Source organism: Lissotriton vulgaris, chromosome 2_1 (genome assembly GCF_964263255.1).
Source record: "Lissotriton vulgaris chromosome 2_1, aLisVul1.2, whole genome shotgun sequence".
Lineage (NCBI taxonomy): Eukaryota > Metazoa > Chordata > Amphibia > Caudata > Salamandridae > Lissotriton > Lissotriton vulgaris.
The window spans coordinates 757,927,462-757,953,379 of record NC_141687.1 but is presented as its reverse complement, the minus strand read 5'-3'; the positions used below and the strand labels follow the sequence as shown (position 1 = coordinate 757,953,379).

The 25,918-nt window shown below is 47.7% G+C and overlaps 1 protein-coding gene across 2 annotated transcripts in view; it reads right to left on the bottom strand.

Moving 5' to 3' along the window:
• SAAL1 (serum amyloid A like 1) overlaps positions 1-25,918 on the bottom strand; it is a 266,162-nt gene that overhangs the window by 140,395 nt on the left and 99,849 nt on the right. For both annotated transcript variants that reach the window (XM_086956068.1, XM_086956067.1), the window contains one exon: positions 11,226-11,285. In XM_086956068.1, the coding sequence (XP_086812194.1) occupies positions 11,226-11,285 (60 nt within the window). The remainder of the gene's footprint in view (positions 1-11,225; positions 11,286-25,918) is intronic.

Here is a 25,918-nt window from a genome sequence, read left to right as displayed (position 1 = left end):
ACGAAACAGAACCCACATTCTCCGCAAAATAAAGGTCTATAGTTTTGATTAACCCCGCTCTAACCTCCGGAGTCCGGAGATGCCAGGGATTGAATGGGGCGACTCGGCCCCCAGCGTTCAAATGGAGATCAATATGAATCCACAGCGGGGAGTGGTCCGAAATGCCTCTAGGCAAGTGTCGGGCCTCTCGCACAGTTGCGGCCTGGGCAGCGGGCACAAGAAGATAATCAAGCATAGCCAGACTCCCAAGCGCCCCAGAGTGAAAGGTGTATTGGGCCAGACCCGGGTGTAGCATCCGCCAACAGTCCACCAGACCAAACGTATCCAACAACCCACTGAGGCCAGATTGGCATGATGTGAGAGCCCTGGGAGGGTGTCTATCCAGCGAACCATCCATAACAGAGTTAAAGTCCCCTCCCATCACCAGAAGTCCCTCGCGTAGCTCAAGCAACAATTTACCCAAATCAGCAAAGGTGGTAGTCTGCAGTCCAGGGGGAACATAAACCGAAAGGACAATAACAGTTCTCCCCTCCCATCTCCCAACAATTGCAGCATATCGACCCCTATCTTCCAAAATCGTGTCGTCTATCTCAATGGGAAGGGAATTACGAAGCATAATACCAGCACCCCTGGAACCCGATGTAAACCCCGAGTGTGCCACTAGCTTGTAGCCCCTACGATTCATTGCACAAAACATATTTCCAACCAGGTGCGTTTCTTGCAGAAGTATGACATCAGGAGAGTGGTGTTTCACATATTGAAGTACAATTCCCCGCTTTATCTTGTCCCCCAAACCATTGACATTCCAGCTCAAGATCTGCAACCCTCTACCCACCATCCCGGAAATAGAAAATCACCACCCCCATGAAGGAAACACAGAAATAGCAGCAGTACGTAGCCTCAAATGCAGTATAAGCAAACTAGAGAAAACCAAGCCCCCCACCCCCGAACCCTTGAACAACAACCCCCCACCCTGCACCCCTGCGAAGAGCCAAAAAACCACCCCATTGCAGTGTGCCTGTCGCCCTACCCCAATAACCAGAACTACGTATGAAAGGAAACACACCCCCGGAGGAGAAGTCCCGAGCCCCCCCCGCCACCCCAGGGTCCCAGTTTTAAAAGTCATCGACCCAAAAAAGAAAAATCTAAAATATCGTAACACGATACAATGTCACATATGCCGGTGCCTCTACTCCTCCTGATCCCGCTGGCTTCCCTCGGCCCCACCAGCGTTGTCATCATTGTCTCTCGGCGTGGATAGCGTGTCCAACCAGTCACTAGCCACCTCAGGCACATCGAAGAAGAGCACCCGTTCATTGTGTTCGATTCGTAGATGAGCAGGGAAAAGCATAGCATACTTCATGCCCAAATCCCGTAGCCTACCTTTCACCCCGGAGAACGCCAGTCTCTGTTTCTGCACCAGGGGAGTGAAATCAGGATAAAAGTTAACAGAGGTGTTCTCAAACCTGGTGGGACCATTGGTCCTCGATGCCTGCAAAATGGCGTCTCTGTCTCTATAGTTGAAGAGCCGTGCGATGATGGGCCGCGGGGCCGTCCCCTGTGTCCGTCTGCCGCCCGGAATCCTATGGGCGCGCTCCACGGCAAAAAGTTTCCTCAGGCCTTTAGGGGCTAGATGATTAACGATCAAGTCTTCCACAAGAAGGTCCGTCGATTGATCTGTCGACGTCTCCGGAACTCCTATAATGCGAATGTTGTTTCGCCTAGCACGACCTTCAAAATCCTCGAGGCGGCGGGCGAACCGTTCGCCGGAGGATCGAAGGGTGCGAACCTCGATTTGGAGCTCGGACACATCCGAAGTGAGACTGGCAGTCTTAATGTCTAATGACTTCACTCTCTCGTTGGTTTTCCCCAGATCTGCCCTGATTAGGCCCACATCCACTGCCACGGTGTCGATCTTGGCCGCCAAGGTCTCATATTGTTGGCCCATCGATGACTGTATTCTGGCGATAGCTCCCATAATGTCACGAAGAGTCGGTTCCTCCGGTTCCTGGGCACCACCACTCATACCCTCTGAGATTTTCCCGGTCCCACTCGGCGAACCCTTGCTCCGAGCAAATCTGTCCATGATGGAAGCCTGGGTTCCGCCACCATGAGTTGTAGATTTGATAGACCGCTTGTCTCCTTCCGACCGAGCCGCCATGGTGGATAAGCTGCCCCGCCGGGGCTTCCGAGATCTGGTATAAATGGCTCCCTCGAAGGAAAACTCCCCAAGGTGTTGAAACAAGGGGCACCGTGGGGTTCAGACAGCTATGGCAGCCAGCAGGCTCGAGATCAGCTATCTCGAGTCCTCGCGACCATGGGGGAACGAAACCAAAAGTAGGTCCCAGGCATCCGAGTTCGCCGCAGGCCGTTGTTGTTCAATTACTTTCGGGGCGCACCCAATGCCCAAGGTCCGGGATGAGCCACGATGTAGGCCTTTGGGCACCAGAGGGAGCAAGTTGGGCAACCAGCGACCAATTCAAATTCTGAAAAGGGTCTTCCAGATCAGGAGAGTCGCGGCAAAAAGAACCGATCGTCAAAACCAGGATTAGTGCCAGGATAGTCGGTGGAGGCAGCGAGGGTCTCGGGAGCTCACAGCTCACGCGACCATTTTGGATGCGCGCTAAGCTCCTACTCAACGTCAACTTTTCTGATGTACTCCCACCACTTGAAGATGTTTCCCTTAGAGGCAAAACAATAATTCCCTCTGGACATGGTTGAATATTAAATTGAGTAAACAATGCAAGGAGCAATTTCCTTTATTCTTCAATCAAACCTAAGTATGTGCAAACAGTTTTAGCAAAAGACACCTTTTAATAGAACTCCTGGTGCCCGGGTTAGGGCAGGCCTTTTATTTTGGATGTGGGTATTAAACTGTATCAGCAGTAAATTAACTTTTACTTAAAGGTTGCTAGAAAGGAATCACCAAGTAAAGCTGGATAAGCCTCTCCTTGCAAGAGCTTAGCCCTAAACATGTGTTTTCTTTATGTCAGAACAAGACCCTCTTTCATAAAAAGAAGCAGATTTAAGGGCACTGTTTATTGTTTGAATAGACAAAACTGCAGCTTTATTCGGGCAGGTAATGTTGATCCTGGCAATTCAACCAGGCATGTATAGGGGTTACTTTGGGCTACATCAATAAAGTTTGTTAGGTTGCCCTTAAATTAAAATCTCTGCCTGTAAGCTAAAGGTGGCAATAGTTTGCCTTTAATTGTTGCTAGAAGGGGCTCTAATGAAAGGTTTGATATTGCCAATGCTAAGGCTCGAAGTGCAATGTTGAATAAGTTGGCTTTTAGATTTGAAGATAAAAGATGGTTGGAAAGGCCCCTTCACTCAGTAAACCAAATCCATAGATATTTATAGTGTGCCGCCGCAAAAGTTTTACTCTTTAGGTGCCATAACCCTGAATTAAAAACTTTTCTTCCAAAAATAACACTTTTTGTTATTAATGATCATATAATTTGGCTAAGAGAATTATTTAGTGTGTGTATACCTTTCCCAGCTCTGTGAATCAATACGATGCCATCAGTCTATGTAATGAAGGGACTCATTAGGGCCTCCATTTTTTGGGGGGGAGAGGGTGTTCCTAGTGCAATGTACTATCCAAATCAGCAATAAGAATATTAAACAAAAGTAATGTCAATACACAAACTTATTTTAAACGCTTTTAGTGGAAATTGTTAGTGAAAGCATTCATAGTATTTTTTCTCCCATGCTTTTAATAAAGCACTGAAATAACATCAAACAATTGCTTGGGACCACCCATGGCTATTCGTTTAGATCAAAGCAGTCCTCTGTCAGCCCTGTAAAAAGCAGGCTTGAGCTTTACAAAAAGAATAAAGAAGAACGGCAAATCTTCTAACTTGCTTTGCAGATTTTTTGTAAAATACTTGGGTCAACATCTAACCAGGCAGTCAGCTGACTGAAGAACCTTTTTTGTCAATCAGATGGAATACTGAACCCTGCTAGGACTCGGAGGTCCGTGAATCTGAGCAAACTCACAGCAGCCCAATATCTCGGACAGCATGCTGGCATTATGGAAGGAGGCTACGACCTTCATTCAACGTGCGCAGCCAATCGTAGAAAAAGGAAATGAAAAGCGGGATGCCAAATTTAAAAAAAATGCATCAAAAGCAAATGAAACTAGGGGTAGCCATTGTCAAAGTTCCATGTTTTTTTAGTCCCTGTCTGGTAAGCAGGCAATGGCAATGGACAAACTAGCTCCAGAAGAAGTAAAAAAAACTAGGATACGCTCGGCAACCTCACAATGGTACACTCCAGAGGTTAAATTAATAAAACTGAAATGCAGAAGGGCCGAGAGACTCTGGCGAAATGGCTACAACCTTCAGTCCAGAAAGGAGTATACGGCTGCCCTTTATGAATACAAGCTTGCCATCGAGAAAGCTAAGACGGCTTTCTATACAAAGAAAATTCAAGACTCACCAAACTCCTCGAGGGAATTGTTTAAGACCATTACTCATTTAGCCAAAAGCCCCAGAGAAATCACTTTCCAGCCTCACCAAGAATTTGTACAAAATATAGCCACGTTCTTTCAACAGAAAGTTCAGACGGTGTATAATGACCTGCGATCGCTACCCCCGTGTGAAACGGCTCATTATGAACCGGCTTCACGGACACCAATTCTGGAATTCCTTAGCTTATCCCAGCTAAGCTGTGACCAAGTTAAGACATTGCTCCTTCAGACCAAGTCGGGCTCGCCGATGGACCCATGTCCTCCCCATGTTTTACATATGATCCCTGAAATCATTAGCGTAGCTTTAACCCCCCTTCTCAACTCAGTAATAAACTCCGGACAATTTCCCTGCAGTTGGAAGAAGGCGTGCGTCAGGACCTTACTTAAAAAGGAGACCCTTGATCCCAATGAAGTCAAGAATTATCGCCCAATATCTTGCCTACCCTTACCTGCTAAAATCCTGGAAAGTGTAATGAATCAAGAGCTAACAAAACATCTTGAAAACAACTTGCTATTAGATCCTACGCAGCATGGTTTCAGGGCATGTCACTCAACAGAAACTGCTCTGATCGTAGCATCTGAGGACATTCGTCAAACTATGGACAAAGGAGGCAGAGCCGCCCTAATTTTACTAGATCTGACAGCGGCGTTTGACACCGTGAATCACAACGTCCTGTTAAACAGATTAACAACGTTGAGCATCTCCCATAGTGCCCTAAAACTGCTCCATTCCTTTCTGCAGGCACGCACTCACCAAATCCATTGGGATGGGCTCACGTCTAAGGAGTTCTTTCTGCCATGTGGAGTCCCCCAGGGTTCGGCCCTGTCACCCACCCTTTTTAATCTCTATGTCACACCACTAGCCGCACTAATCAAATCCCATGGACTACACTTAGTTTCATATGCTGACGACACCCAACTGGTGGTTTCATTGGTTCAGACAGTAGAAGCCACTGCCACCAGTTTTAGGAACTGTCTGTCGGATGTGAAGTCATGGATGAACTCTCACTTCCTCAAACTCAACGCCGGAAAAACGGAGGTGATCGAGTTTGGTCAAAATCCTTCCATTTGGAACGATACATGGTGGCCTCCAGAAGCCGGTGTTTGTCCCACACCAGTCAACAAGGTTAGAAACCTTGGTTTCATCATGGACAATGACCTCTCTTGCACAGCCCAAATCAACCAGGTCACGTCATCTTGCTTTTTCACTCTGAAGGTTCTCCGAAAGATCTTGCCTTACATCCCTTTCACCTTGAGGAAAACAGTTGTGGGAGCTTTAATCTTGTCCAGGGTAGACTACTGTAACGCCCTATATATTGGTGCCGGCGAAAAACAGCTTAACCGACTCCAGTCCATCCAAAATGCGGCGGCCAGAGTTCTACTAAATTTCCCCAAACGACACCCTACCTCTAAAGCAATAGGCGAACTTCATTGGCTTCCAGTTAGGAAAAGAATTCAATTTAAGGTTCTGTGCCTGGCCCACAAATCTCTGTATGGGCAGACATCCAAGCAGCTCTCTAATTTTCTCCTACCTTATACTCCTGAACGCCGACTGAGATCAAGCACTCAAAATCTACTTTATATCCCTAGGATCAAGAGAGCCCGTTGGGGTGGCAGATCCTTTTCCCATCAAGTTCCAAAGCTTTGGAACAGTTTACCATCTTTACGACGTTCTGAAAAGAGCATAGCTAAGTTTAGAAAAGAGCTGAAGACCTGGCTCTTTGTGCTACCCTAACTCCGCTTTTTCCCCATCTCTTCGTCTTACAGCGCCAAGACGCCTCGGCATAAGAGCGCTCTAAAAATGATTCACTCACTCACTCAATGGTGGTCGCCTGTTTGAATTTGCAGCACACCAAGCGCAATTTTATTTGTAATGCGAGTGCTGTGTGGGAGGAAAGCTTTTCTTAAAGTGAAAGTGCGTATTGCGCACTGCAAATACAAACAAGCAGCCTGCATTGCCAAAGTCGGTGTTCAGTTGTTTTTTGCTCATGTTGTTTTGAATACCGCTTGTTTGTATTTGCAGGCGCCATGCCCGCTTTTACTTTAAGAAGAGCTGCTGCCCCGCACAGCACTCCCAGAACGGGACATGAGTGCTGTATGGAGCACCAGCTATTGTGAAAGTGAAGGTCTGCATGGCTCGATGTAAATGCACACACCAGCGGCAGCAATTGTTAAAACCTGCATCTCAGGAGTTAGAAGTGCTTTGGGCTGCACTTTCAATAAGTGGTAACCATTATTAAAATGGAAGCACAAGGGCGCCATTGCCATGAATTAAATAGTGCTTTCTATCATTTAATGAAAGCGAGCGGTGCGGTAAGGGGTGTAACAGAGGGCCTGGAGGCTGCGGCTCGGATGTGGTGGGGGCTGCAGGCGCTCAGTGCACTCGGGGCAGCAGATGGCCATGCGGCTCTCGGTGATCCCTATGACTACAAAACAACAAAGTAGTTCCTACATCAAAAGATATCGCCCGCAGTGCCTAGAGGAAGTAAAGAGCTGGATGTCCTCATCATCCCTCAAACTAAATGGGGACAAAACGGAGCTGATGTTCCTGGGCCCCTCCGACCCCTGCTTTTTCAACTCTCTGTGGCCCCCCTGTCTAGGCCCTCCTCCAGCACCAAAGGACAACATCAAGAGCCTTGGGGTTTGGCTGGATAGATCCCTCTCATTCAATACTCAAGCTACAAAAATTTCAGCTACCTGTTTTGGCCTCCTTAGGATGTTAAAGAAAATCCTTCCTCTTCTACCCATGGAAGCCAAGCAGGTAGCTATACAGGGTCTAATACAGTCTCGCCTAGACTTTAACAACGTGCTCTACCTCGGCGCTCCAGATTACACCTTACGCAGACTCCAGACAGTGCAGAACTGCGCGGCTCGCTCACTGCTCGAGCTTCTTCGCAGACAATCAGTGAGGGCCGGTCTGGTCAGCCTTCATTGGCTGCCAGTGCGCCAGAGGATCCTTTTCAAGGCCATGTGCATTGCCCATCAGGCCTTCTGGGACACAGGTCCCATGATTACCCGTGACTTAGTCACCCATTACCAACCGAGCAGAAACCTCCGCTTCAGCCAGACCTTTCTGGCTATGCCCCCCAGAATAAAAAAGACTAGGTCGGGCGGCAGGATGTTCGCCTACAATGCATCAAAAACCTGGAATACCCTCCCCCTACATCTCAGAGCCAATTCCAACCTCTCTTATTCCGCAAGCAGTTGAAAACATTCCTTTTCAACCTTCCCGACTAACTCTTAGCCAGCCTTCTAGGATGTCTACTTGTTATTTTCCAGCGCTTGGACGCCCCCGGGCAGCAATTCGCGCTCTATAAATTCACATCCATTTCCATTTCCAGTGTATGCCTACTGTAGTTGGTCGATGCTGCTTCCTGCAGAAACAAAGAAAACGGAAGTGATGGATGGGACCACTAGCTAACAATGTGCGAGATAAGAAAAGCAATGCCAGATTGAACCAATGGCAAGCGAAAAAACAAAAAGAAAAGCAATGGGTGGAGTTTCGCTGGTATTACTAAATACTTAATTCCTCGGAGAGGCAGTGCATGCACTGCCTGTGCGAGACCTAAAAACGGATTAGGCCGACAATTTGGATGCTGTGCTCCATCCGTGCTGCCTTTGCGGATTACCTTTATAATTTGTGTTCGATCCATTGCAGCTTACTGCCATGAGTGATGTCCTTCAAATTACCAAAACTGGGCAAGCTGCTGACAAAACGAACTAATAAGAGACATCCAGCTTTCTCCTGTGGCATTATTTTATTGAGGGGCTACATCTTTTTTACATATTAGGCCCAAAAGGTCTCTGGGTATTGGAAGTACAGATCTCAGATAAGTCCAGCCAGTTCTCATCATTGTGCACTTTCTTTCCAGCCAAAGAACTCTTTTATGAGATTTTCTAAGGTTTCAGACGTTCTCTACACTTTAGGTCTCACAAACAGACAGCTTTGGCTGTCAGTAGTAAAAAGACGTATTGAGTAGAATACCAATTCTTAGAGTGGTCTTCAAGTCAACACACTGCTTATCACTGGTTGGTTTTCTCGCCAATCTCATGTGCTCACTTCTTAATTGATTTCTTTCCTTTCTTTTCTTGTGTTTGTCCTTAACCTGGAGTATAGTCGGTTTACCATTCTTTAGATTGAATGGCGTGTATTCTTCCACAGAAACAAGAAGAACAAATAATGGACAGAATTCATAACAAATAAAACATGTGTCCGCGGTCACAGACCTGGGTTTTTTTGCTCACCATGCCATTTCAGTTTGGACCCAGCCATGTGCAAATCAGTACTGATCCTGCTCCCCATGAGAACAGTCCAGCCCGAATTGCCAGGCCATGTACTCCCAGGACCGGAAACAAGAATCCTTGGATCGTTAGCGGGTATCACCCCCCTCATCAGCCAGGCTAGCTTGAATTCAGTAGCACAGTGAGCATGGGACCCACATCTGGTTATAGTGTTCCCACTTACGCCGATGAAAGCAAACAACAAATGATGGACGGAATGATGAACAAATCAAATATTCACCCCCAATCACCGATCTAGGTTAAATCCATCATGCTTTTGCTCACCAAGCCACCCCTGTTTAAAGCCCAGCCATATGCGAATTAGCCTTGGCCCTGCTCCTCATAGGAATAGTCCAGCCCGAACTGGAAGGCCAGCTTATCCTTGAACTGGAAAACAGGCATCCTGAGACTGGTTTCCGGCTATCACCCTCATCAGCTAGGCAAGCTTGAATCTAGTGGCATAGTGAGCACATAACCCATGTCTGGGCATACCCTCCCCACTTAGGGCAACTATAGCAAAACAAACAAATGACTGGCTGAATGTTTTTTTAGTTTTGCTATTGTATTCTTCCACAGCCAACAAAAGGAAGCTACTTTTTTTCTCTTTCTTTCAGCATTACACCGGAGTTTTGTAATGTTTTCTTACTTTTTCTCTTACATACTGCTTGTCCCCCACATCCCTTCCCCCTGTATTCTCTATATTGTTTCCCGGTGATTCACCTTTTTTAATTGTGAAAGCAATAAAATAACTACAGATGTGGCACTCCAGGAGACTGATTTAGGAGCCATTTTCTATAATGTATATGTCCTCAAAACCAGTTCCACAGCTCACTTGAGAAATGTGGTGCTAATCATTTCCATTCTTCATATTTATGTCCTTCAGATATACAAAGAAATTCCTTCCAATAGAAAAAGGAGTTTAAACTGCTGTCAATTAAGAAGCGATATGAAAAAGTGTGTTAAAAAGAAAGTGGACATTGTTTCAGAAATATGTTTCTAGCTGGTTCTGGTCAACATAGAATCATCCTTTCTGATAGTAACTCTGTAAAGCTGTTCCAAAATGGGTTTTTTTCAGAACATAACATTTTGCATAGCAAGGGATGAAGTGATAGGTTTCGCCAATTTGGACTTCTTTTCATGTACATTTATAAATCTATAATCGTACATTTATCCCACCTGATGCTAATTTTTTTTATTTACAGCTATTTGATACGTTGTCAAGTAACTAGTTGCCAGACTTGCCCTTATCACATCCCATAAATGTCAGTGGTTCTTGCAGACTTCTGGGATCACTCTTTTTCATGTGCTATGTTCTACTCCAAACTAATTTCTCTGTCATTTATAGTTTCACATTACTTCTTGCAATCACACTTTCTCCTAGCTACATCTGTGACATGTAATAACTCGCTTATATACACCATTAAATCCTCAAAAAGGTAGTCAGGTGGTAACTGAAGGAGCTAAGAAATCAGGAGTCAGGCTAAAGAGAAGCAGAGAAACTAGAGAGGCTTAAAGAAGCACTTTTCATTGCCCTCAGCAAACATCACTAAGCAACATAACTATAATATCTCCTTCATACAATACACCGCTCATGTTTTTCTACTAACAAGGACAACAAAAACAATATGTTTCCTACAGTATTCATAGAGATAACTTTATTAACCACTTTGAATCTATGAAACCTTTTAAGGACACTAAAGCATAATATATGAAAAGGAATTCAATTCACATTAAAAGCCCCAGAGAGGTACATCCAGGAGGAGCATCTGTGTATCCATAAATTGGACACTTTTATATATCAAGAATATTATTCTAATTCTAGGAAAATGTCATTTCATATACAATAATCAGCTTTTCCAATAGCGAGTGCAATCATTAGGAACATCATTTTAAATGAAGAGTATTAACAAACTTAGAACAGTGCAGACAGATCGGAATATATTTTTAGTTGTAAGATCTACAAAAAATTCAACAATACTACAGGCCCAGTGCAACAGTAATATTCTAGTATTGGTCTTCAAATATGAGAGATTGCACGTGAATTACGTTGTCTTTGGTTAATGCAAGTTAGCAATCAGTCAAGTACATAGTTTAGCTTAGAGGAATAAAATAGACCAATATCTAGTCTCTGACAACCAATGGAGTGCTATTCTTTTAAATTGGGGCTTCCTTCCCACAGACAATAGCCTGATCTGATGGAAACCAACATAATGTGTAAAACATATTCTGAAACCAAAGCAATGTCCCAACGTTTCCTGGCAAATACAAGACAAAGGTAAGACTTATCCGTATTCAATGCTACAAGATGTGGGTGATAGAGTTGCAGTGACATCAGTAACAGGAAACGTTTTAAATAAAGTAGTTCCCAGTTAGGAAATCAATGAAATGGATATATACCCGTTTTCTAACATTAGAATTGTTATTTCATGCAACAAATCAAATGCTCAAAACGTTTTCACAAATAGCATACCTGCTGGTTTCCAGGAGAGTTGGAGGATCTGAATCACACAAAAGCAGCAATAAGATTTCTCTGCCAAGAAAGAATGGACTAGTTACAGGATACAATAGTTGTATTTTAAATATAGAACCATAATTCAAAATTATACAAATATTTTGATTAGGAGTCTGAGATGAAGGTCATACATAGTTCATTTAGTGCTTTCATTTAGTTAGAGCTAGATCTGTGATGCATATATATACAGTGCAGAAAAAGGACAGACACAAAAGATCATCAATTAAGATACAGCTTACATCAACAGAGCACATGGATTAAATGGCTAGCTAACAAAGCTGCTGATGTACATAGCATTGAAATCATTTCAGTAAATTCTGGCAAACAAAAGGTTGCAATGTATTCAGATATGATAAGCCAGTTTATACAAAAAGTGCTGAATGCAAATGTTAAACGAGCACTCAATCACTGGGATTTGCTCTGGCTTCTTTTACTTCAGATTGCCTCTGTCATAAGAGAAAAGAGTTACCTCATGCACATCAGTCTTTCCCCAAGTTAGGAGTCTAGCGTGAATTGCCCTATCCCATCTGTACAGACAGAAAAGCAACCCCTTCACGTTGCAGCCTTACAGGTCCTCATTGGTGGGGTGAGGCTTACGTTCCTAGGCACAGTAAGCGCTTACCACTTATGTTGAAAAAGTGATTATTGGGAATGTTTGAGCTTTTCCTCCGAATAGTATTTCATCTGAACAACCTCTATCTCAAATGTGCTTTTTGCAAACGATTATTCACAAACAAACATGTTTTGACCTCACCATCCCTTTGCCAAAGAGGTAGTCCAGCTCAGACTGGACTTTATACTTCAAAATCGAATAACCAAGTAAAAAACACAAAATGAATCTAGAAATAATTCCTCAAGGGATGGTGTGTTTAGCAATAGGATATATTTCATGGCAATCATGCCCTCCTTCTTGTGTTTAAATCCTGATGATCATATGCAGTTGTAGCTTTATTTTGGTTACTTAACCCCTTCCATGCTCATGACGAGCTGGGCTCGTCATGGTGTAGCCTCCTCGCAAGCTGATGAAGAACCCAGCTCGTCATGTAACATGGGTTTTTTAAAATCTCAGCATACGTGCAGAATTCATATAGCGCGCATGAGGTTAAATCAGAAATCTAACAGAGCCATGATACCGGTAAGGGAGGACATATCGCTTTTGAAAGTACAGAACAGCGTCCAGAAGCTTGCAGTTTTAAGAAATTCTCATAAGAAGACGTCAGACGTTTTGACATTTAGCATTAGTCAGTGAACCTCGTTTCGAGAAAAAACATTAGCGGGATGTATTTGATGTGATTTAAATCTGCAACTTTGGAATTTAATTTGAAGAATCATACTTGCAGTGGGTTATTTTAGGTTACATTTGTTGGTTAAGTTATCTTTAAAAACTCACAGGCTTCTTAAAATTCGAAGTAAGTGTGAAAAACACTATAGAAGTTGGAACGATCAGTCAGCTTTTACTATTGTTTTTTTGGCTTTGTCTAAACTTAATAAAAACTTTTGATTATTTCATAAAGGGTGTTAAGATTTTCTAAACATGTAATTTGGTAAAACATTTTGGGATTACTTAAAACACTGAAGTTAAAAATGTTCAACCAGTCTAATGTTTAGGAAAAAAACGACACATATGCTATTAAAAAGGGTTAAATAGTTATTAAGAATCCCTAAAAAAGTGGAGCGCATGTGTAAAGGACACGAGTACCTTTTTGAATTATGCTTAAACCTCTAAAAAACAAAGTTATTTTGGGGAGTTTGAAATTCTGTGTAGGAGGCAAGATCAACATAGAATTGTTATCTCTAACTAGCTTTACCTTTTTTAAAAACCTTTAGAAGTAAACTGTTTAATTATTTTAGCTCCCATAAAATAACTCAGAACTAACATATGAGCAAGCTACTTATTTACAGTAAGCCTCCTTCGGGTGGATAGTCTACCTGCAGATTCCTCATGTCCCAGGTGCCATGCAGGATCTGGAAACTTCAGGCAGCATGGAGTCATACATAGACACAACCTCGCACACTAATGTCAGTTTTCTCTTTCACACCTTCTGCACCTTCAGACACCTAGCAATTGACAATTCCGGAAATAAACAGTGTGCAATACGTAATTTGTGATCTTATTAATCACAGGAAGGCCACTCCAAAGAACAGAAAGAGCATTACAGAAGGTAAGTTGTTCTTGTGATACATTCTTCTAGCCACAGATTCCTCACCTTTTAAATCAATACCAAACAGTAACAGCATAAAGGAGGTTGGCTTGATGAGTTGGTTTTATACAAGAGAGTCCTACAGGCCCGTGCAGGAAAATGGCCCTCCCTGTGAACCTGGGAATCAAAGGAACGGCACCAGGTGTGGACGGACTTCCATGAAGCAGCTTGGAAGACGTCCAACACCAGAACACCCATAGAAAATGCCATAATAGCACAGCTTGATACAAATGTCAATCCACCGTGATAAGGCCTGTGTTTGGAGGGCCTTTCTTTTGTTTGTGCCAGTGAATCAAACACATAATTACTTGTCCATAAGGTGCGCCTTAGTCCCATCAATGTAGAAAATAGGGGCCCACTTAGGATCTAGCCTTTGTCTGTGTAGCTTTTCCTCCTTCTTAAGGGGAAGTGGTGGAGAGAAAAAACACAGGGAGCAGGATGGACTGTCCAAATGGAAGGGCAACGCTGCCTGTGGAAGAACTGATGTCATAGTTATAAGACCAAACTTCCACAAAAAGAAGGTGGTACATGATGGAAAGAAAGCACCTGCAGCTCACTGCCACAATGCCCAGAAATAATCACAATAAGGAAAAGTATTTTAAGATGTAATATCCTCGGAGAACAAGTGTGCATTGTCTCAAAAAAGGGGTGCACATCATAAAAGCAAGAACAAATTAGGGCCATACAGTGACATTCAAAAAAGGCGAAGGCAGAAACATATATGTAAGCCATTTCGAACAACACTGAATAAGGAAAGCTGATCAAGCAAATGCAGAAAGGTCAAAAGTGCTGGGAAGTAACTTAACCACTAGGCCGTGCATAAAATGAACAAAAGGACAGCAAACAAAAGGACTTGAAAAGGGTCAATGTGTCGGCAAGCACATCAGGCCACTAATGTAGCCCAATGACCAGCATTGACAGGGTTGTTGAAAGAGCGCAGAGCAACAAGGATCATAGCCACCATCTCTAAGCTCAAATCCAAACCACTCAACTGGTTCAGCTCAATCTCCACATATGGGAGTGTAGTATACAGATATTAGGGTGCACATCGTTGCCCTACTACTGGGACACGAGGTCCTCCAGGAGAGGTAGTCGGAGTTGCAGGTAGGTGCTCAAATTCAGCAGGTTCGACTACCAGACTCCAAGGGACTATCAAGATGACATGTGCTCTGTCCCACTTGACCTTCCTCAGGACAAGCGAGATGAACAATAGTGGCAGAAACACATAAAGAAGGCTTAAGTCCCTCCAAAGGTTGTAAGCATCTCCTAAGGAACTTAATGAGGAAACTGCAAGGTGAAAAATGTCAGACACTGTGCTGGTTTTAGGAGGAAACCAACAGAAGGAGTAGTTTCTGTCCTGTAACTCCAGTTCTGTAGTAGGGGTATCTCTGTTATAGTCATAATCTAGTGAATAGTCCCACCCATGTGCGTGGACCCCGGCAATCAAAAATAATCTCTTAAGTTGTCAAAATCATGCAGAAACTGCAAAGACACTTAAGAGAGAATTTAAAGACAAATAATGCAACCTATATCCACAGGCTACACTGTCCAGTACTTCAACTAGAAATTCCACCAAAAATCACCACACACAGCCCAGCCTGCCAGTTTCTACCATAGAGAAACCTGCCTCCCCCAGTCCCAGACTCAGGAATGATAGAGAGGAAGGTAGGGACAGACAAGCCCCATAGGCTGCCATTATGTGGCTTAAATAGGATACTGTGCCTTTAAGAGAACTTTCCAGACTTCTCCCAGTATCCCAGAATGCATAGCAGGTCCAACTTACTTTCAGTTCTTTTTGAAGGCGTATAAAACGCCAGACCTGCAGCATTGTTCACATGAAGAATTCTCCACCAGGGAGGAGGGAGGGCGCTTATGACTATAACAGAGATACCCCTACTACAGAACTGGAGTTACAGGACAGAAACTACTCCTTCTGTAGTAGGGGATCTCTGTGTATAGTCATAATCTAGTGAATAGAATGGCAAGCCCATCCCCACAACTAAGCGGTGGTGGAGAATAAGTACATAATGCCACTATTGTGCGAACAAATTCCGCAGCGAAGCCTGTCCAACCTGAGCGTCTGCCCTGGCGTCAGTGTCCAGGCAGTAATGCTTAGCAAAGGTATGAACCGACTTCCAAGTAGCTGCCTTGCAGATTTCAGCAATCGGCACGTTACGGAGCAGAGCCGTCGTGGCAGCTTTGCCCCTGGTGGAATGAGCCTTAGGCTTACCTCCTAAGGTCTTATTAGCTTTCTGATAACACAATTGTATGCAGGACACAATCCACCTAGAGATGGACTGCTTAGAGGTCGCAAGACCTGTCCTGACCGACCCATAATTGATAAACAACTGGTCAGACCTACGGATATCTTTGGTTTTATCCAGATAAAATTTCAACACCCTCCTAACATCCAGAGAATGGAGAGACCTCTCCGCTGGGGATGAAGGGTTCTGAAAGAACGTAGGTAAAGTTATAGTCTGGTTGACATGAAAGTCAGAAATAACCTTGGGAAGAAATTTAGGGTGAGTACGCATAACAACCTTAGCAGCATGAAATACAGTATAAGGTTCATTACAACACAACGCCTGAATTTCACTCACCCTGCGGGCCGATGTAATGGCCACGAGGAACGCCGCCTTCCAGGACAGGTGCTGCAACGAAGCCTTATGAATAGGTTCAAAAGGTTCCTTCATCAATCTGGACAGCACCACATTCAATTCCCATGAAGGCGAGGGAAGCCTGACAGGAGGGAATACTTTCTTCAATCCTTCCAGAAAATCTTTGATCACGGGGATCTGGAAAAAGGAAGTCTGTGAAGGGCATTTCCTGTAGGCAGTCAATGCAGCCAGATGAACCTTAATGGAATGCACATTAAGGCCAGACTGCGCCAAATGTAAAAGGTAAGGAAGGATGACATCTTCCTTACAGGTCGTAGGATCATGGTTCTTAGACTGGCACCAGATACAAAACCTCTTCCACTTGTAAGCGTATGAAGTCCGAGTGGAAGGTCTCTTGGACTCCTTCAGTATGTCCATGCAATCCTCGGGCAGATTCAGATGGCCATATTGCACTATCTCAGGAGCCATGCCGCCAAACTCAAAGACGAGAGGTTGGGGTGTAACATCCGTCCCCCGAACTTCGTGAGAAGGTCCGGCCTGCACGGCAACCGGATGTGAGGAAGGAGAGACCGGTGAAGTAGGTCCGTGAACCACCACTGCCTGGGCCACTCCGGGGCGATGAGTATCATCCGAGCCCTGGACCGGGCTAGCTTGATGAGCACCGCCGGAATCAGGGGAATGGGAGGAAAGGCGTACAGAAAGCTGTTCGTCCAGTCGATCCATAACGCATTCCCCAGCGTCCCTTGCTGGAAGTACCTGGAGGCGAAGTCTCTGCACTTGCTGTTTTCGGCGGTGGCGAACAAATCTACGTCTGGAGTTCCCCACCTTGCGAAGACTTCTCCTAGTACTTCGTCGTTTATGACCCATTCGTGGTTTTCCTGAAGCAGTCTGCCCAGTGCGTCTGCCTGAACATTCTGCACACCTGGTAGATGGGTGGCCGTTATCGTCAGTCCTCTGGCTAGGAGCCAGTGCCAGATCGCTTGCGCCTCCTGCGACAGAGTGCGCGATCTCGAGCCCCCCTGCTTGTTGAGGTAATACATCGTGGTGGTATTGTCCGTCTGTACAAGCAGAGAGTTGGTCTGGAAGGACGGAAGAAAGGCCTTCAGCGCCAAGTGAACAGCCCTGAGTTCCAGGAAATTGATGTGATACGTGGCCTCCATCGGTGACCACGTGCCTTGAATCTGTAGAGTCCCGGAGTGCGCTCCCCATCCCTGAAGAGACGCATCCGTCACGACAGTCTGCGTGGGAATGTCCTTGTGAAAGGGAACCCCTCTGAGGAGATTCTCCGCCGAACACCACCACTTCAGGGACTGAAGAGCATGCAGCGACAGGCGAATCTTGTCGTCCCAAGATCCTTTCCTCTGATCCCACTGATCCTCCAAGCACTCCTGCAACGGTCTCATGTGCAGCCGTGCGTGCGGCGTCAGGAAGATACAAGAGGCGATCGATCCCAGTAGAGAAGACACCGTCCTCACTGTTGTAGATGGAGTCGTCATAAGAGCCTGAGCCTTCCGAAGGAGTGATAATCGTCGCTCTTCCGAAGGAGACACGCTTGCTGACAGCGTATCGATGGAGGCTCCCAAGTACTGTATGCATTGGACCGGAGTCGGGACAGACTTGGCCATGTTGATGTGCAACCCCAGCTTGTTCAAGAGAACGCACGTCTTCTGGAAGTGTGCTCGCGCTTCCGAGAAGGAGGATGCCTTGATCAGCCAATCGTCCAAGTACGGGTAGACGAACACCTTGTTCTTCCTCAGGTGCGCCGCTACCACCGCCATGCACTTCGAGAATGTCCTCGGCGCAGACTTCAGTCCGAATGGGAGTACTGTGTATTGATAGTGATTGGTGCCGACTTGGAACCGCAGGAACTTCCTGTGTTTGTGTGCAATGGGCACATGGAAGTAAGCATCCTGTAGGTCTATAGCGCAAAGCCAGTCTCCCTGTTGCAACTGAGGGTAGATCTGGTGCAACGACAGCATGCAGAACTTTTCTCTGCGAATCCACTTGTTTGCCTGTCGCAAATCCAGAATGGGCCTGAACTCGTTCTTGTCCTTCTTGCGAACCAGAAAGAACCGGGAGTACAGACCTCTTCCTCTCTGAGACAGAGGTACGTCCTCTATCGCCCTTTTCCTCAACAGGATATCCGCCTCCGCCTGAAGCTCGCGCAGCTGAAACTGCGAGCTGACCGGGGGAATCGCTGGAGGAGGGCAGGTGAACCGAAGACTGTATCCATTGCAAACAATATTCAGCACCCACTTGTCCTGAGTAATTTTTCTCCACTCTGCCAGAAAAAGTTGGATGCTTCCCCCTACCGGAGTGGGTAACGGATCCGGGGGAAGTAAGTTCCTAGGGCCTAGGCCCTGCCTGGCCCTTGGGCGCCGAAGCCGACTGCTGGCCTCCTCTGCCCTTCTGCCGCTTCTGGAACGGCTTACGGAACGGCTGCTGCTGCTGCGAGTGCCCCGAAGCCTGTCCCCGGCCTCGGCCTTGCCCTCCGAACCGCCGTTGGAACGGGCGGTACTGCTTCTTGGTTTCCTTGGGCTTTTCCAGGCCCACCGCCGTCAGTGTTTCGGCCTCCGCCTTCATGCGGGCCATTTCATCATCTGCGTGCTTCCCGAAGAGGGTCTCCCCGGAAAACGGCAGATTGGCCACCCTCTGCTGCGCGTCCGGTTTCAGGGACGTCAGCCGGAGCCAGGCGTGGCGCCGTTGGTTGATCCCGTGGCAGAACCCGTGAGCAGCCAACAGGGAAGAGTCCGCAGCCGCGCTGATTATCTGGTTGGCCACCAGCATCCCCTCACTCAGGACCTCCATGAAGTCTTCACGCTGCTCCCGAGGTAGATGCTCCGCAAAGCGCTCGAGGGAGTCCCAGAGGGCGCGGTCGTAACGCCCCAACAGAGCCGTGGCACTCGCCGCTTTCATGGATGTCGCGGAAGTCCCACAGATTTTACGCCCCGCCGAGTCCATCCACCTAGACTCCTTGTCCGGGGGAACCGTGGAGGTCGGGGTGGTGGAGTGCTGCTTGCGGGCCGCCGTGACGATGACGGAGTCAGGCGGAGGCTCCGCTCTCAAGAAGGCCGGATCCGAGTCGGGAGCCCGGTATTTCTTCAGTAGTCTGGACGGGGCCGCTCTCGTCACAGCCGGGGTGAGAAACAGCGCCATAGCCGGTTCTTCCAAGCCCGGCACCAAGGGCAGGAGGGGACGAGACATGTGCCTCTGATGTAGAGTCTCGAAAATGACGGACGTCTTCGGAGTAGGCACTGTCAGTGTAATGCCTAGCTTCGCCGCGCCCCTCAACAGGACGTCTTGAAAGGCAACCAGGTCATCTATCGGGGACACCCTGGTGTCCGGCGACCCCGACAGCGTAGGTGAATAGTCCCTGGTCCCAGACGATCTCGTGCGGGAGCGAGATTCGCGCCTCCTATGGCGGTGTCTCGACCTCGTGGAAGATCTGCGCCTAGAGCGAGAACGAGACTTGCCAGCTCTAGGGCGCTCCTTCGGTTTGCGAGGAGGGGTCTTCCGTGGCTTCTCACGGGGACTCTTTGGATCCTCCCGGGGCTTCGGTTTCGGGGTCCCCTTGGGAGGAACAGGCAGTGACGGCAGTGAAGTGGACCTCGGCGGAGGCACCACCGGCCGCGGGGCGGGCCCATGCGGTGGGACCGGAGGTGGAGCAGGATCCTCCGTAGGAAGTGGTGGCACGGGCGGAGGGTCCTCCTTCGGTACGGGTGGAGGAGGAGGAGTCCCGGGTCGAGATGGAGTGTACACTTCCGAGTACACCGAGCCCGGTGAACCTTTAGGGGACGGGTGCGGAGATCCATCCCCATCCGCAGGCGACCTCTTCCTCTTGCGTCCACTGGAAGTGGCGTGACTCCTGGGGCTAGAGCCCCCTCTGCGTCGTTTGGGAGAGGGAGACCTACTCCTCGACGCTGACCGCTGTCTGCTGGACGCAGAACGACGCTTTTCCGGCGTCGAACGGCGCTTCCTGGACTCCGGCGTCGAACGTCGTCCCCTCGACGTCGACCCTCTCATCCTCGGCGTCGAACGTCGACTCCTCGACGTCGATCCCCTCTTGCGCGACCTCTCACGTCGTCCTCTCGACGTCGGGCGGTCCGCCCTCGGCGTCGATCGCCGTCGTCGTCTTGATGTTCCCGACGTCGAGGAGCCCCTCGACGTCGATCGGCGGTGTCGCCTCGACGACGATCGGCGGTGTCGCCTCGAATGCCTCGGTGTTGAATCACGGTAAACTGAAAGTGCTTGTCGCCTACCGTGAACCGCAGGTAGTGCCGGTGGGCCGGCAGTACGGGGATGTGAAAATATGCATCCTGCAAGTCCAACGCTACCATCCAGTCTCCCGGATCCAGGGCAGCTAAGACCTGAGCCAAAGTCAGCATCGTGAACTTCTCCTCCGGAGGAAGCCGTTGACGTTTCTCAGGTCCAAGATAGAGTGTAGGCCCCCTTTGCCCTTCTTGGGAACCAGGAAGTAGTGGGAGTAACAACCACGTCCTACTTCTGGCCCAGGAATGCGCTCAATGCCCCGCTTGGCCAAGAGGGCCGAAATTTTCTCTTGCAGAAGTTGCAAGTGATCCCCCGACACGCGGTGGTACTGCAGTAGCATGGCTGGAGGGGCCGCCTCGAAGGGGAAGGAGTAGCCCCTTCGGACGATTTGCAGCACCCACCTGTCCGATGTGATGGTGCACCAGTGGAGGAGGTGATGGCGAACCCTGCCCCCCACTGGCATTCAATGGGCCTGAAAGCTTGGACTAGGAAAGCTTTGAGGCGGATGCTGCGGGGGTGGATGTGGACTGGCCGCGCCATTGTCCCCTGTTACCGCCGCGACGGTAACCACGTCCGCCACCGCGCTGAATGTTAGTCTGCGGCCTGTGGCTGGCAGGACGTGTGGGAGCACCCCTTCCGTGGCCACGAAAGGAGCACTGGGCTGAAGATTGCGGGTGCGGAGCCGACAGGCCCAAGGACTTGGACGTAGCCCTGGAGTCCTTGAAGCGTTCCAGCGCATGATCCGCCTTGCCATCAAATAGGTGGCTGCCATCAAACGGCATGCCCATAAGGGTGTTTTGGACATCGGCCAAAAAGTTGGGGGACCTCAGCCAATGCGTGGCGGCAAACCCCACAGACGTGGAAATTGCTCTTCCTAGCAAGTCCGTGGTATCCAGTCCACATCGTATAGAGTACCGAGCTGCGTTTCTTCCCTCCGCGAGGGCTTGAGCAAGTTTCGCCCGGGCTCCATCCGGGCACTCCGGCAGCACAGCAGCAACCGTATCCCACAAAGAGTGGGTGTAACGGCCCAAGAGGCATGCAGTGTTGACCGACCGCAACCCCAAACTAAGGGAGAACATCTTCTTTCCAAACTGTTCATACCTCTTGGATTCCCGATCTGGTGGTGCCGTCGGGAATGCGGATTGGAAAGTAGAGGCCTGGTTAACCAGGCTCTCGGGGGTGGGGTGGGTGGACAAGAAACCAGGGTCGCCTGGGGCTGGGCGGTGGCGCCTAGTGACGTTCCTATCTACAGGGGGACCTGTAGTGGGCCTGGACCAAGTGCCCAACAGGACATCCGTGAGAGCCTCATTAAGCGGCAGTAGAGCTTACCTGCAGTTTAAGGACCTCTGTGAGGATGTTAGACCTCACTGTTGCGACGGGGAGCTCAAGAGCCAAGGCCTTGGCTGCCCTCATCAGCACCACATTATAAGCAGCCCCCTCCTCCGTAGCCACGGTAGGAGGGGATACAAAACCTGTGTCTGGGGAGGTATCCAGGCCACTGGCTTCCCCTACTTCCTGTGTCCAGTCCTGAAGTGCCAGGGGGTCCTCAGACACCCCCCCCATCCCCCCTCGTCGTCCATGTCCTGAAATTCAGGTGTAAAGGATGGACCCAGATCCTTGAAGTACTCTGCTTTGGCTGGCGCGGAATGCGGCGTCGAGCGACGCCACTCCGATGCCGAATCCGGACCAAGGGGTAGACCAGGGGCGGTGTCGTGCGGGGACGACGCCGGGGATGACACCCTAGGGGCCGACGCCGGCGGGGTCGAACGGTCGACCAGCGGCGACCCGGATAAGGAACCGGATCCAGTGGGACCTTGCGGCGTCGGGACCGAAGTCGCCAACGGCGCCGGGGCCGAAGCACCCGACGGCGCCGGGGCCGAAGCACCTGGCCCGCTTGGGCTCCCAGTCGGGGCCGCTTTGCCCGAAGGCGCCACGGAACCAGACGGAGGAGAGAGCGACCTCATGACCATGAGGAAGGCATCGATCTCCTCCGGCGTTGTGTTCTGCCCAAGGACCGGCGGGTATGGAGCAGGCCGCGACGCCTGCGGCTCCGGCGGAGCCGCGAGGGCGGTGTCACACGAACCCCCGACCGCATCGTGCGAGCCTTCGGGGGGAGTTAGAAGAGCGATGTCGCCTCTTTGACTTCTTCTGCCTCTTACCTGAGGACTTGGAACCCGACGAGTGGTGTCGACTCGCCGAGCTGTGATGACTCCGGCCCCGCAACCGGTCCCTCGACCTCCTTCCGGACCGGGACCTAGAGCGGCGCGGGGCCGACTGCCGGAGCTCGAGGCGCTTACGGGACCACTCCCGCCTAGCCTTCGACGTCAAGGCCCGACAGTCGGCGCACGGCTTGTCATCGTGGTCGGGCCCCAGGCAATGTAGGCACCGGCGATGGGGGTTGGTAACCCACATCAGTCAGTTGCAGTCGGCACAGGGCTTGAACCCGGGCATCCCTACCGGCACCGATGGAGTTGTAGACTCGAAATGGATCCAAAAAGGATGGAAAAAGTTTAGTAAAAAAGTGACTAAAGGGTACCACTTTCTACGGACCTGTGCTTGCTGGCGCTGAAAAAAGAAGAACTGACGTCAGCGCACGAGGGCGGCGTCTAAGTACTCCGACTACGGCATCCCGGCGCCAACGACGCAGATGACGGACGCGGAGCCGCAGACGACGCCTACTGACGCGCAGGGGTACTGCTACGCAAAATTTTCCGGATCCAGTCTGACGCCTGGGGATATTCCAAGGTAAGGAATCTAATACTAACCTCTTTCTTTCAGATATACCTATTTCATTTGCACCTAATAGTATTGAAAACAATGCCGCGCACTTATTTTTTTTACCACACATTTGGGTACTAGAAGGGATTTCTCACCTACTGTCTCATCTAAAAGTAGAATCATGCCCCAGCGGCTACCTAGAATAAGTCTTGCCCCAGAGGCTTGCCACTATATAAGATCATCCTAGCCAATACTCCCTCGCTGGTTGAGGGGGCATCTAAAAATACTATTTAATTTATGAATAAGGTCTTCCACTTGCTTACCAAACATCTGGATTTTAGCCCAGCCCTTTTTGATAAAATAGTTTTTGTGGGTTGATCTATCTAAAAAAAGTGGTGCAGGGACACCATTGTCATTAACTTTAACATCCCAAAGTGCCTTTGATCTTTAATTGTCCATCAGTTTCCATGCCTGATAGTGTCATTCCACTGCAGAGCAGGTTTCTATCACTGCAAGGTGCCACAGATGTTGACCAACAACGTCGGCCTACCAATCAAAATAGCTCCAGCAGAGCAGTTGTCCCAAATTCTAAGACAGCCCATCAATGGAGGTTTTTCCTCCCCTAATTTTAATTAATTAAGGGTGGTGAGTTGGAACGTTGCAGGATTCACTGCTAGGGTTGAGTATAGAGTTTGGTCTTCTTTTATAGAGACTTATGGTATTATGTTGCTGCAGGGGATCTGGGATGTATCTGAGATTCCGCGCAATGGATACAGTTGCTACTCTATTGCAGCTCACCATCCATCTCGGGGAAAGCAAAAGGAAGGCTATCAATTTGGCTCAAGTTATAATGACATTTTAAGGTTACTCCAGTTCTTGTAGATAGCAACGTGTTACAGGCATTAGTTGTAAAATGTAGCAACATTTTTAAATTATGTAAAATTTATTTTTAACAGAGGTTTATATAGCGCAAACATGACCCGAATCGACCACCGTAGCCGTTAGGCCAACTTCTATCCCCTGTTGAGTTTTCTTACTCCAATGATGCTAACTACAGGAGGCTGTTTGAAGCAGTAGATATGTTATCAAGTTGCATAGGTAGAGCTTCATAGTACTAATGTAATTTTATGCAGTGACTTCAATGTTATTATAGACATACATATATTAGATCAAGACAATAGGAATGATAGAGTCTTACATTACAATCTTTCATACACTAATCTTAGAGGGACACACCTTGTGAATTTTATCTTGTAGAGAGACTTTATAAACATCCGTAAACAATATTCTACCCAAAGCCCTGTTGTTCCTACCTATTTTGGTCGTGGGCACTCAACCATTATTAATTACATTTGTCTAGATCCCTCGCTAGCTCATTCTCAAATTGCACAACAGCTAACGTATTTCAGAGACCACAACCGTCTCACTCTGTCTATTAATCTTCCTTTATAACAGCCTGTTCTTTATCCTGGCTCTAGTACCCACATGTGCACTAAAGATAGCAATATGCGCTTGGTGTGGAAATTATCTAGCCCTCCAAACCTCTCAGAAAATTAATTAAGGATAATTTTGCGGCTTTCGCAACCAGTCTGACACCTGAAGGGGAGAGTGGTGCAGTAATTGAGTCTTTTATTGAGATTTGTGTAATGGTAAGAAAACTGCTTACAAAGCCTTTCCCAATCCCTGACACCCAGAACCCCAAATTATTTGATTCTACTTGCTCCTTGGCCAACCGTAACTTGAGGGATGTTTTAGGTACTAAACTGATGAACAGGAAGTTAGTGAGGAGTTGCAGGGCTCACTAAATGTACAACCTTAAAGCACAGAAAGAATGAAATCAGGTCCGGAACCTTGAGGCCATAATGGAAGTCACTAAATTGAAAACGTCCAAATTATTGTTTCTTAAGTTTAGCCACTTAAGAAATAGCAACAGCAATATGACATCACTGGTTTGCTCATTTTTCAAACGTTTAGTGTCTTGGCTTAAGTGAGGGTCCAAATGCAAACCATGTAGTTTCTGGAGATTTAAGTACCATTCTACAGATAGACCTGGATGAAGCAATGACAGCCCTTCAGGACTGTCCCTCGAATAAAGCCCCTAAGCCGGATGGAGTCCCGATTAACCTACTAAAGTGTAAGAATGACATAGGGGCAGATTTGCTGGTCAATATTTGTAAATGATTGTACCTTTCATCCCTACTTCACTTCTAGTTTTCTTCACTGAAAGTACCTATTTTCAAGAAGGTGAAAAACGATTTCCCCTCCATGTTAACAACCAAATCTCCCTAATCGATTCTACAGCCAGGGAGAGGTATTTTAAACCAGATTAGAAAATGGGTAAACGTTCCTAACAGCTTAAGTATCTGTCAGTACGATGTCAGTGAGTACCTTGTTATTGTGGAGCTGTGTCTAAATCTCACAACTTCATATATTTTATCACCAGCCACTGCCTACTACTACTGAACCTGGCGTTGATGGACCCATCTAGTGCTTTCGATCATGTTAACAGGTCTAATTTATGGTCCATATTAATTAATAAACGTATGGACCCCTTCCCCCCCACCCCCACCCCGTCAACTTTTTTGTCTTCCTTTCATCTGAACCCAATTGCTAAGGTTAGATTTGGAGCGAATGGTGAATGTACAGATCATTCCGGCCTCAAAGAGGGGCTTGTCAGGGATGTATTTGAGCGCTGATTATATTTATGCTTTATATTAATGATCTGAGTCACCACCTGATCACTTGCGGACAGGATGTAACGCAGATCAGCAACCTACAGATTCCAACACTTATTTATGCCAATGATGCGGTGTGTACACCTAGAAGCCTGTCACACTTATTGCAG